The sequence below is a fragment of the Pteropus vampyrus genome, unplaced genomic scaffold (assembly GCF_000151845.1).
Source record: "Pteropus vampyrus isolate Shadow unplaced genomic scaffold, Pvam_2.0 Scaffold113, whole genome shotgun sequence".
Taxonomy (NCBI): domain Eukaryota; kingdom Metazoa; phylum Chordata; class Mammalia; order Chiroptera; family Pteropodidae; genus Pteropus; species Pteropus vampyrus.
The window spans coordinates 2,737,914-2,750,810 of record NW_011888894.1 but is presented as its reverse complement, the minus strand read 5'-3'; the positions used below and the strand labels follow the sequence as shown (position 1 = coordinate 2,750,810).

The 12,897-nt window shown below is 37.4% G+C and overlaps 1 protein-coding gene across 1 annotated transcript in view; it reads right to left on the bottom strand.

Moving 5' to 3' along the window:
• The window catches only part of GFPT1 (glutamine--fructose-6-phosphate transaminase 1), a 56,786-nt gene that overhangs the window by 12,784 nt on the left and 31,105 nt on the right, over positions 1-12,897 (bottom strand). The window contains exons 10-14 of the mRNA XM_011365619.2: positions 9,621-9,784; positions 8,570-8,665; positions 3,408-3,505; positions 678-798; positions 151-308 (exon numbers count right to left, since the gene is read on the bottom strand). Coding sequence (XP_011363921.1) covers positions 151-308; positions 678-798; positions 3,408-3,505; positions 8,570-8,665; positions 9,621-9,784 — 637 coding nt within the window. The remainder of the gene's footprint in view (positions 1-150; positions 309-677; positions 799-3,407; positions 3,506-8,569; positions 8,666-9,620; positions 9,785-12,897) is intronic.

Sequence of the window (12,897 nt, the reverse complement as noted above, 5' to 3'; positions counted from 1 at the left end):
TATTGATCCTTAAGTCTTACAATAATTACAACAACTAGTAAACTATATGAGTTCTGTAAGTGCTGACCAATGAAGCACAAGATAGAGATTAGTCTGTTTTCATCAACACTGTGATTCGGTAATCACATGAGCAACAAGCCAAGAATTTACCTTTGTGCTGGCCACGCCAATCTCGGGCCCAGCATTAATGTGAACTCCACAGTCTGTCTCCCTTGATATGGAACTGCCCACTGTGTTTGTGATCCCCACAGTTAAAGCTCCTCTCTCCTTGCAGTACCGAAGACCCATCAGGGTATCTGCTGTCTCACCTGTATAAAAAGGAAGACACAGAGTGGTTAACATATTCTGTTTCTTAGATGCAAAAACAGAAACTCGACTATACTTTGAACAATACCATTTGTTTCAAATAAAATTTAAAACACACACAACAATCAGTAAAACTCTAATAGAATCTTACTTTTTTGGATCATTTCTCCTTTCTCTTTGAAAATTCAGTTCTTTGAGTGTAAAGCATTTTAATTTTACTAATTCACAAAGAATTACATAACATCAAAATAAATTTCTATTTGTCAAGTCATCTAGTCATCTGCAATACTATTTTATCTTTAAGTACCAGTTTTTGCCAAGATAATTACTAGAAAAAATGACTTTCATTTCCTTTGAGTCAGTTAGCATACCTGACTGACTAATGAAAAAGCAAACATCATCTCGAAAAACTGGCGTGTTTCTATCCAGGAAATCGCTGGCTAGTTCCACCATAACAGGCAACTCAGTCAGCTCTTCAAGAACTTGACGTGTCTGCAGAGAAGAGATGACCTGGTCAAACAATGTTACTTCAAATTCTCTTTTTCACTGGTCTTCTTTGGACTCAATGTATAGTTTTCACTTTTTCTGATTATAAAAACGATACCCATGCATTGTTAGAAAATATAAAAAATATAAAGTATAAAAAATAATCAAAGCCTACTGCCCAGGAGATAAGCGCTGTCAACACTTTAATACACATCTCTTTAGACAGATATCAATGTATGTACTATTATAAGCAAATACATCCACACATATCAAATGCTTTCAGAAGCTAAGTGGGAAAAGCACTGTTCTGAGTTAGCTTGTTTCTTATCTCTAACTTTCCAATTCCTTACCTTTAAATGGCAATTCATATAATAACAAGTCAGTGAGATTTCAAATAAGTAATAACAGATATATAAATACCCAGGGAAAAATTAAACACTTCAAAATACTATGTATTCATAAACAATACTGTTCCAAAACACAGTCAATACATTTAGAAATCTTGTTTAAGAAAACTCACTACTTGCAAATTCTGTAGAATGAAAGGTAAAGTAGGGACTAGCGTGCTTCTGCTCAAAGGGCACCCCAACATTCATTTTACTAAATTTCCATTCTAAATAAATTCCTTTTACTCTAAACAACAGAAAATTTAAAAATGGCAGAATAATTAACTTTTAGGCAGCAAAAATTTTAGGCTCTACAAGTTGCATAGATTTCGTTATTGTAATGACTGTGGAGACAACCTGCTTCTTGAGGCAAGTGGCCCCGCCATCTTGTACCCCCATCCCTGCATTCCTCCTTCGCAGCAGCGTACAACTGCAAAGGTTTCCTTATTTTATATCTTTTTAACTTCCCTGCCACAAACGTAAACCGAATTGTTTTGTCCTATAACTTTGGTTTGGCACTTTTTAACAATATTATCACATCATGTACAGAAAGTCTTCAAAGATAAAATGTTCCTATTTTTAACTAAACTTTTCCATTGGTGTATTTTATTTGCTAATTATACATAAATAAGTTACTGACACTAAAATGCTAAATGTTTTCCTGCAAACAAATTTAAATCAAACTCCACCCCCACCAGTTTATAATACATTCCTCTCAAATTATATTCTTCAAAATAAAAATAATATACCCCAATAAAGTAATCTCAAGATATATCTATGCTAATGAATGGCTTGTTCTTTCAGTGGAAGCAACTCTTTTTATATAGAACAACACAGTTTCTCCGTAAGAGACTAATTTAATGTTAAATTCCACTGTATGCCACGGTAAGAACCCAGAGGCAATTAACATTTTGAAATGCAAGCTATACTTAGAATGATTCAGGATACAGAGGCAATACTGAAAAAGCAGCTATGAAAATGTGTCATTCAAGTTTGACTATCCACCCCCCCTAAAAAAAAAAAAAAAACTAGATAGAATACAATTAGTGACATTATTTAATATGAAAAACCACGAGGGAATCTGTAATGTTTGTTAACTGTAGTAGTCTTGGCATCTACCAAACAACCACCATATATCTACTCAAATTTCAAAATTAGAAAATTTAACAGAGCATATAACTTCTGCCCCAAAATTCAGGCTTACATGAGATAAAACATTTAATCAATTTTTTTATTTCTGAATAAAGAGCTCTTTCAGTAATATATCTAAACCAACACTAAATTAGCCAATTCTTTAATTTACACTAATGTCTTTAATTCATTCTTTTTTTCCATGCTCAAAACCATCACTTTTTATTCTATTCAATACTGAAAAGACTTTCCTTTTTAGTAATTTTTGTTGGCAGGAGTTGCTTCAGAAAAGAGTAAAGCTGGCTGCTGAGATGTAAGGGCTGGGTGACCAGCTAGTTTCACTCACTAGTTAAATGACTGGCTTCCACAAGTGCAGATAATATATATTTATGATGCAACAAATAAAAAATTACTATGACACGAACTTTGGGAATCATCCTAAAAGTAGCCACGGAATGTGTAAGGGCCTTCTGTACTTGTGGGGTTGAAATCAGCAGTACATAAACCGTCTCTTTATAAGAACACTATACATAGATCTGATTTATTGAACTAAAAGACTGTTACATTCCTATGCTTCCGCAATGACAACCAACACACATCTCTGATACAGAATTTCAGTTTCCAAAATAATAATTTACAAAACAAAGTCTGGCAAAAAGCAATTTCCACTCTGTAGAAATGTGCCTACCAAGTAAAATCCTGATGAGGTTGACACATGGTACCAGCCAGCTGTCTGGGGCAAAAGGACAACAAGAAGCAAAACCCAATGACTACTCTTGTAGAGGTGGGCATGTGCCCCGGAAAACAAGGCCAGGATGGTACAAAACTTTCCCACTCTGGCTTTCATGAAGCCAGCTGCAGGCAGTCTACCTATATATCGAAGGATCTTTCTAAAGCAGACCTTCTATTAATAAATAATTCCAAACAGCTGTTAAAATTTCTCCCCCCAACCTTCTTGATTTTTGTCTTCGCAACATGAAAAAATAACATGTTTTAACAAAGGATAGTTTTAAATGGTGCGTTACTGGAGTACTACTTGTCTGCAGATACCTTCTAATATCCAACATAACACAATTAAAAGTTTAAGAAGGCACTTACTGCGACACCAGCATGATAACTTGTTCCACAAGCAATAAGAATCAGACGCCTGCACCTCTGGATCTCTTTAATGTGATCCTTCAAACCGCCCAAATTCACTGAAACAGAAGTTCATGTATATAATTATTTAGGAAAGAACCATATGAAATAGGCAACAATCACTTTTCATGAGTGTCCACCACCAATCTGGGAAACAACATTGCTGTTTTAAAGAATTCATATTCCTCTTAGGAAGCATAGTTCTCTATATTTTTGTAAAGAAAACTAAGTAAGTCACAACTTAACTGGTCTCCCCAAACTTGCAATGAACCCTCCCCACATTCCCACACAATTACAGTATTTATCATACTCTAACTTGTTTGGTGATTTTTACAATCGTTCCTTCAGAGTAAAAGTTACAGAGCAGATCAGGAACTGCTGATGTCTGGAGGTGGGGAAGGCGCTGACTACAAAGGGTACAGGAGCTGTTAGGGTGACAGAATTGTGCTACGTCTTCATTGCTGTGAGGTTAGCATTATGACTGTGTTGTGTCAGTTTGGTGAAACTCACTGAATTATACATTAAGACCAGTGAATTTTATTATTTATTAGATCTAATTATATATCGATAAGTCTGCTTGGGGAAAAAACGGTCCTGGTTATGTTCATTTCCCCTGTGGTACCCAGGACAGTGCTCTGAACACAATAGAAACCCACCCTCTTCTCAGTCTTCCCCATCACAGTAAACGCCTTTCCCATTCCCTTAATGTCAAAGGGGCCTCTAATTCTATCCCTCTTCCATGTTCACTCCATGACCAAGTCCTGGGAGCTCTATCTTCAAAGCGTGCCTCTGATGCCATCACCCTGGTCCAGCATCTCAACCCTGGCTAAGACCAACATTCTCCTAACTATTCTCTCTTCTATTCTCCATCTCCTAGAGCCTGTTCTCCACACACAGCCAGAATGACCTTGTAGAGCGATTCTTTGAAAACATAAATCTGATCTCAAAACCCTCTAATGAGTCTGTCCTTCATCTCCTCTGTCTCTATAGCTATGTAAGTTTTCTTCTAAGGGTATCTTGTCTGTGAACCTTCTACACAAAGCTAGCTTTCTACTTGTGAGAAATTTTCATTCAACATTCATTCAATTATTGAAGTAATATTTCTTGAGCATCCACCAAGTGAATATATGGTCTGAGGCACTGTGTGGCTACCAGAGCTCTCAGACAGTTCAGAGTCTGGCTGAGAAGTCGGACGTGACACACCCGGGGCAGCATCCTCCTGCATCCGACCCACCACCAGCCTTGTCTACTTTGTCCCTGTTCTTCATCTCTCCACCCTTTTTTCTACCTTAATTGGCTATAACATGAAGCCAAAGTATATGTTTTTGCTTTCTTTTTAAATAATTTTAAGTTCTTCCTTTTAAATTTCAATACTGAGAGGGCATACATTTCTCTATATTAAAAAACTTAGAATTGATCTACCATATGATCCAGCAATCCCTCTACTGGGCATTTACCCCAAAGACTTGAAAACCCATATCCAAAAAGATATTTACACACCGATGTTCACAGCAGCATTATTTACAGTGGCCAAGACATGGAAGCAACCGAAGTGTCCTATGATAGATGATTGGCTAAAGGAGCTGTGGTACATATATGCAATGGAATATTACTCAGCTATAAGAAGAGATGAAATACTGCCATTTGTGACACCATGGATGGACCTCGAGATAATCATGGGAAGTGAAATAACTCGGACAGAAGAAGTTGAAAAATCACATGATAACACTTATATGTGGATATAAATCTAAAAGCAACAAATGAAGAGGACAAACAGAGACTCATAGACATGGACTATAGACTAGTGGTTACCAGCGGGTAAGGGGTGGGGGAGGAAAGGGAAGGTAGACGGGGTAAAGGGGGTCAAATATGTGGTGACAGAGAGAAATCTAACTATGGGAGGTGAACACACAGAGTAAATATATATATATGCCTTACTGTTAAAGTGAACAGCTTTAAACTTATGAAACCAATGCCATCATAAAAAATTTAATTAGTTAATTTTTAAAAAATTAGTAAAGTGTAAAATAAAACAAAACCTTCACTGGCTTCCCAGATAACTTAGAACAGAATCCAAACCCCTTATTACAGCCTTTGAGTGTCCACATGCCCTGTCCCTGCTTAACTCTGACCTAATCTCCTAGCACTGCCCTTCTCACCCAGGCCACTCCAGCCAAACTGGCCTTCTGTGTGTTCCTGCACTACATCAAGCCCGTTTATGTACCTCTGCCCACAATGTTCTTCCACAGACCTTGGCACATATTGAAAAGGTCTGAGAAGAAAGGAGCAACAACAGTAAGAGGCTGAGTCAGGGCTGTGCAAAAGCAAATCAGTTTGGAGATGACTCAGTATAAAAGCAGATGGACTATCAGAGAGACTTTATTTCAGATGATGACCAAGAATGGTGGGGAGGTAAGATGGTGAGATTAGCTGGTCACAAGTGTTTCCCTAAAATTAGTCCTAGGAAATCCTCTGCCAGCTGAGAGAAGTCTGAGGTAGTTCTGGAAAATGTTGCCCAAGGTCGAAACTGATGATGCTTTGGAGAGAAGCCTAATTCTGATAGGTCAGGCCACAACTACAGGAAGCAACAAGAGTGCCCAGAGGACAGAAGCGGGGATGGAGCACACTCAGGAACACCACTGAACACAGGAAGCTGGTCTGGCTCCATCAATGACCAGTGATGTGACTTTTGGCAAGACAGGCGAACTGACAGAGCCTCAATTTCCTTAACAACAAAGAAACACAATTATTTATATTATATTACAAAATTTCTACAAGGAACATATAACATAGATAAAAGTGCTTTTTAAAATCATGACTTCTCAAAGTTTGTCTCGTCTTCTTCCCTTATAAATCTTTCAACTGATCCGATTTCTATAAAAACCATGAATGGTATTTACTGCTATTCTCCCAGTTCCTTCAGCTCAACTATCTTCAACAACGCTCCTTTCCCCACACAGATGCAGGTCCTGGTTTATACTGCTCCTGCTTATCTCCTGGTCCCCACTACCCTCCCCCTCCCTGTCACTTTACCCCAGACATGACAACATCCTAACTGACAACCACATTTCAACCACTCACTCCTCCAGTGCTGGAGGACGGATATCCAGTTCACCGCAGTAAAGCTATGATCACCCTTAGCTTCTAAGTCTCTCTCCTAAGTTTCCTAAAAGCTCTACACTTTCTACAAAAGGAGGTACCCCAGGTACCCCCACCACATTGCATACCTGCATTCATGGCCCTCCCTGACAGCTCCTCTCACCTTCTTTCTTAGACTTACTGTTCTTTACTCTTCTTCAAGTACTAGGATGGATAGACAAACCGGGCTACATATTATTCCATAAAGAGCTCACTGGTTTTCCACTATATCCCCTTAGCTAATACTATTCTATCCCACTTCAATGGCTCTATCTCATCTTCACCTATTTAAATGTGCCAAATCCCTTAAACTCACAACTGCCCACTTCGAGCAGCCTTCCTGGTCCCAAAGCCCCTGCCCACAAACAGGTTCATTCTCTACCTTCTCTGAATTCAATATTAATCTTTAAACATTTCAACATTAAACTGCGTTTCTAATGCCATATTTTACTTGTGCTTAATAATATATTCACTCCCCTTCTAGATTACAAGAACCTCGAGGACACCAGATCAGAAATAACTCCCCTTTAGTCCCTGATACGTTCGGCATGGTGCTCTGCACACAGATGTTCAATTCATAATTCAGCCTCCAACGAATCTCTCCTGCTGAAAGGGAGTCTGATGCTGCTCAGAAAAGAACAAGATCTAAAGACACCATTTATTCAGAGAAATCATTCTCTATCCATTAGCAGGACTTGGTGTGAAGAAGACACTTAATATTATACATATGACACACAGATTCAGAAAAAGATTTTTGCATACCTGCTAATATTTCTCGAAAACTAATTCCTAACACTGAGAAGCTTAGCCCAAAGCTTCTTTGTTAAACTGTTTATTAAACTTGTCATAATAAACAAAGTGTTCCAAAAACCTAACTTAGCAATGTACAGTTTATGAGCATCTTATAACCACAGGCTGTCGATCTTAAACACATCTCAGCAAGGTGCACAAATTCCCGCGACACGGATCCAGAGAGAATTTCCAGAAATAAGAGCAGAGCTGCACTCTCACCTCTATCTTAAACACACAGGAAAGTACAGGTTATCCCATAAGGCATCAGGCAAACACCTGGAAAAACCTCTGGGGAAGTTCAGACCTTTACTCATTTATAAGCTGAGAGAGAAAACCTAGGCAGGCTAAGCAGAGATATGTAAGCTTCCCAGCCAGGGGACCAGGTCTCTCCTTAGAATTCAGTGCCCAGGACAGTCTCTGGTACACGGCAGGTGCCAAACAAAGGTTTGTTGAACTGAAAAGAAGCTAAATGTTTTTAATAGTATACTGAAGGACTTTTTTCCCCTCAGGAAAATCACCTTAATATACCTGTAACTGACAATAATTTTCAAATGTGATTTTCTAGTTATTTTTTATATTTTTTAGAATCACTTTATTGAGATGTCACATCCCATTAATTCACCCTTTAAAAATGTACAGTGTTTTTTTAGTGTATTGTACAACTCTGAATTACCACCATCTAATTTTAGAACATTTTCATCACCCCTCCCAAAAAACCCCAAATCCACTAGCAGTCACTCTCCTTTCCCTCCTCCCCTCAGCTCCCTGCAGCCATTAGTTATTATTCACTTTTTCTTAATCATGGTGAAATATACATAAAATTAACATTTTAACTGTTTTTAAGTTTACAAGTCAGTGGCATTGAACACATTCACACGGTTGTGCAAATCTCACCACCATCCATCTCCAGAACCTTTTCATCTTCCCAAAATGAAACTCTATATCTATTAAATAATAACTCGCCATCGCTCCCCAATCCTTGGTGTCTGGTAACCACTGATCTACCTTTTGTCTCTATGAATCTGACTATTCTAAGTATATCTCGTATCAGTGGAATAATACATGAAGGACTTTCTGGCCTCACTGATGGCCAGAGCTGCTCTATAAGGCTATCAAGGACAATGAACTTTCACGCTGTCTATGCCAACCCCACAGGAGACTTCGAAATAATAAAATAATTCACATGTAATTACCAGTATAATCATCAAAGTTGACTCTTCCTCTCATTGTGTTCACAACTGACTCTGGCTGCTCAAAAATTTCCTTCTGCATAAATGAACTGAAGTTGCCTAAAGTAATATAAATTACATCATTAAAACGAAAATAAGCCAAAGAATAAGAAATCTGTGCAAAACTAATAGTCTACCTCCTTTAACATAATCTTAAAGGTTAAGAAACAAAAGGTCATGCAATAGAGAACAATATTCATATATGGTATTTTATCCTATATGAAGAAAAATGAGTAAGAAGGAAAAATCACAGTTATTAACTTCACACTTGAAATATGCAGTTATAGCAAAACAGGGGAGTGGGACAAGCTTAAGTTTTGGAGCCAGATCTAGGTTCAAATAAAGATTCTATTCTTTACTAGCTAAGTGGCTCTGGGGAAATTCCTTAATGTGTAAAATAAGAAAAGCGGCTACCTCATAGCATTGCAGTGTGGATCCATATAGCAAAGACCTGACATATGGCAGTTACACGATAAATGTTAGCTTTTATTCCCACCACAACCCCATCAGAAAAGAGAAAAACCGTAATCTCAATAATCATAATGATTAATAGCAGCCAACATTATGCGGGGCTCATTAAGTGAGTCAGGCACTGATCAAGGGCCCTACATACATGAGCTCTCTTAATCCCCAAAACAACCTAATGAGGTAGCGTCCTATTATCCCCATTTTATATATGAGAAAACTGGAGCACAGAGAGAATAAGAGAGGAATAAAGAATAGAAGAGAAACTATGTTTATAAAGTATCTTAAAAATATCAAATACTATTTAAATAATCAATCTCTTTTTTTAATGTTAGCAACAACAAACCACGAATTAGTGTGAACGAGAACTATTGTAAAACTAGCAGATAATTTTTCCAGAGAATCACCCCTTTTCCTGGGGTTATCCCTTCATTAATCATGTGGAAGATTTCGCTCAGCATTGTGTTATCAGATTTCTACAACAGGACAGGAAGTAGAATGTATCCTTTCCATTAAGAACACCAAGCTATAACATGACAAAAACTTTCACCCTTCATGATCTGCTGGAGTTCCATCTGGAGGGTTTGCACAGCTCTTCCAGGGTGATCTCCCGCAGTTCGTTTAATTCGATGGATAGAAAGACGGCCGTCCACCACTGCTGCTACATCATCATCTTCAAGAAAGATGACGCGATTGGTGTGTTCTATGACAGCACTGTACAACATTCAAGGAGATGTTGCAATCAATAATCAAGGATTATTATTACAAATACAATTATCATTAGGACACAAGGACCAAATTTAAATACAAACTCTATCACCCTGCAATATCACTGATGGCTTTCTGATTATCAATGCCATTCCCTACAAGGGAGTAAGGCTGCGGAGTGGTCACTGGGGACACTGAATAAAAGGTTTATGTAGCAACATAAACCAAATTAGATTAAATCACAAAGAAAGCATGGTTGTTTATTCCTCATTCTATCCATCACCAAGTCCTCCAATTTTAACTCCTCAATATTTCTCAAAGCTTCTAAGTCCACAAAGAACCACAAACCAGTTCAAGCTACCATCAGCTCCTGGCTGGACTACTACAGAAAACTCCTAACTTGTCCACCCACACTCCCTCTAATCTCCCTCCATCCATCCTGTTTCTGCCCAAATGGATATCTAAAGGCAACTCTAATCAAGATTTTTCCCTCACCCAAAAAACCACCTGACAGCTTCCCCTTGGCTCTCAGGAAAACAAAACGCCCTACCATGACCCGCTACTGCCCCCTCTAGCCACCAAACTTCCTCTCTCTATTCCAGCCATGTTCCCACCCATTCCAAGTGCTCACAGGCTGATCCATCTGCAGAGAATAAATGTGCTTTTCTCTACCTCTTCACCTAATTAACTCCTAATATCTCCTTAACTCTCAAGTCAAACATCATTCCCTTAAAGAAATTTACCCATAGGAAAGTGAGTCACTCTGTTATAAGCATTCTATAGCTCTTATCACAGTTGGAATTCTACATTTGTGTGACTATTGATTAAAATGTGTCTCCTCCATTAAGCAAGAGCTCCTTAAGGACAAATAATAGTTTTATTTTAACTCACCATTATCTCCTGAACCCAGCATACGGCTTTGTAAGGGTGTTCAATATGAATGCATGAGTGAATGAAAAAAGACTGAGATGCTTCTGCAACTTCCAGTTTTTGTCATAACTATCAACTCTAATAAACCTACTTAATGACGGCAATGACACGTCTGAGCAGTGACTACACATCTTACACACCTATAAAAATCCTACTAAGATAATATATTCCCTGCAGTTCTAAACTGTTATCATTTTTCGATTTTAGATCCCCTTACTTTCAGACACAATCAATGACTCAAATACTTGTTGGCAATTTGAGTGATTCTATTTTATCCTCATTACTATCAGTATTTCATGAACATATGCATCTAAGCATCCCACTGCATTTTCTCTCAGAATCTCTTAGTCTAGTACTATTTTCTTTATAAAAGTGATTATGTTGCCAATTACTTCTGAACTGAAAAGGTAAGTGTCTACACTGGGCTAAAAGTACAACAATTTAGCAACAATACAATAATCAGTGGGATACTAAGTCATTCTACTCTCCAATTTAAAATATCTCCTCCCTCCAAAACCTAAGACTCCTAAAGGAAGAGAAAAAAAAAAAAAATACAAAAGCTCTTATTACGACAGATACTGTAGAAATACAAAGGATCATACAAGAATACTATGAAAAAGTATATAACACCAAATTTAATGACCTAGAAGAAATGGACCAGTACTTAGAAAAATACAACCTTCCTAGACTGATTCGAGAAGATCTGGAAAATCTAAATACACCAATCAGCAGTATGGAAATTAAAACAATTATTAAAAACCCATTAAAAAGATGGCTTCACCAGTGAATTCTACCAAACATTCAAAGAAGATTTAATACCTATTCTCTTCAAACTCCTCCAAAGAATCGAAGAGAAAGCAATACTTCCCAACTCATTTCATGAGTTCAGTATTACTCTGATACCTAAACCTGGTAAAAATAACACACACAAAAAAAACCTACAGAATACTATCTCTCATGAACACAGATGCAAAAATCCTAAATAAGATACTAAAGAACTGAAAAAGCGACATATTAAAAAGATTATACACCACGATCAAGTGGGCTTCATCTCAGAGGCACAGGGATGGTTCGACATATACAAATCAATTAATGTGATACACCACATAAATTAAAAAATTAAAAAATAAGAATCGACGAGATACAGCATCCATTTACGATCAAAACACTTAAAAAAATCGGTATAGAAGGAAAGTACCTTAACATAATAAAGGCCATTTATGACAAACCCTCAGCCAACATTATACTTAATGGTGAAAAACTAAAAACCTTCCAAGATCAGGAACAAGGCAAGGCTGTCCACTATCACCACTGTTATTCAATATAACATTGGAGGTCCTAGCGAGTGCAATCAGACAAGAGAAAGACATAAAAGGCATCCAAATAGGAAACAAAGAAGTCGAACTGTCACTATTTGCCGATGACATGATTCTCCATATAGAAAACCCTAAAGACTCCACAAGAACACTACTAGAAACAATAAGCAAATACAGTAAAGTTTCTGGATACAAAATCAATATTCAAAAATCCACAGCATTCCTATACTCTAATAATGAAGTGTCAGAAAAAAAAGTGGGAAAAATAATTCCTTTGCAATTGCACCAAAAAGAATAAAATACCTAGGAATAAACCTAATGAAATATTAGGTTTAATGACCTAGAAGAAATTTAAATGTATTTAACATGTGAAAGACCCATATAATGAAAACTATAAAACCCTATTAAAAGAAATCGAAGAAGATACAAAGAAATGGAAAGATATTCCGTGTTCTTGGATTGGAAGAATCAACGTAGTTAAAATGACCATATTACCTAAAGCATTATACAGATTTAATGCAATCCCCATCATAATCCCATTGGCTTTTTTTAAAGAAATAGAACAAAAAATCATCAGATTTGTATGGAAGCACAAAAGACCCCGAATTGCCAAAGCCATCCTGAGAAAAAAGAACAAAGATGGAGGCTTCACTCTGCCTGACTTCAAATTATACTACAAGGCGACAGTAATCAAAATGGCATGGTATTGGCAGAAAAACAGACAGACAGACACACAGACCAATGGAACAGAATTGAGAGTCCAGAAGTAAACCCATATTTATATGGGCAAATAATTTTCGACAAAAAAAGCCAAAAATATACAGTGGAGAAGGGAAAGCCTCTTCAATAAATGGTGCTGGGAAAACTGGAAAG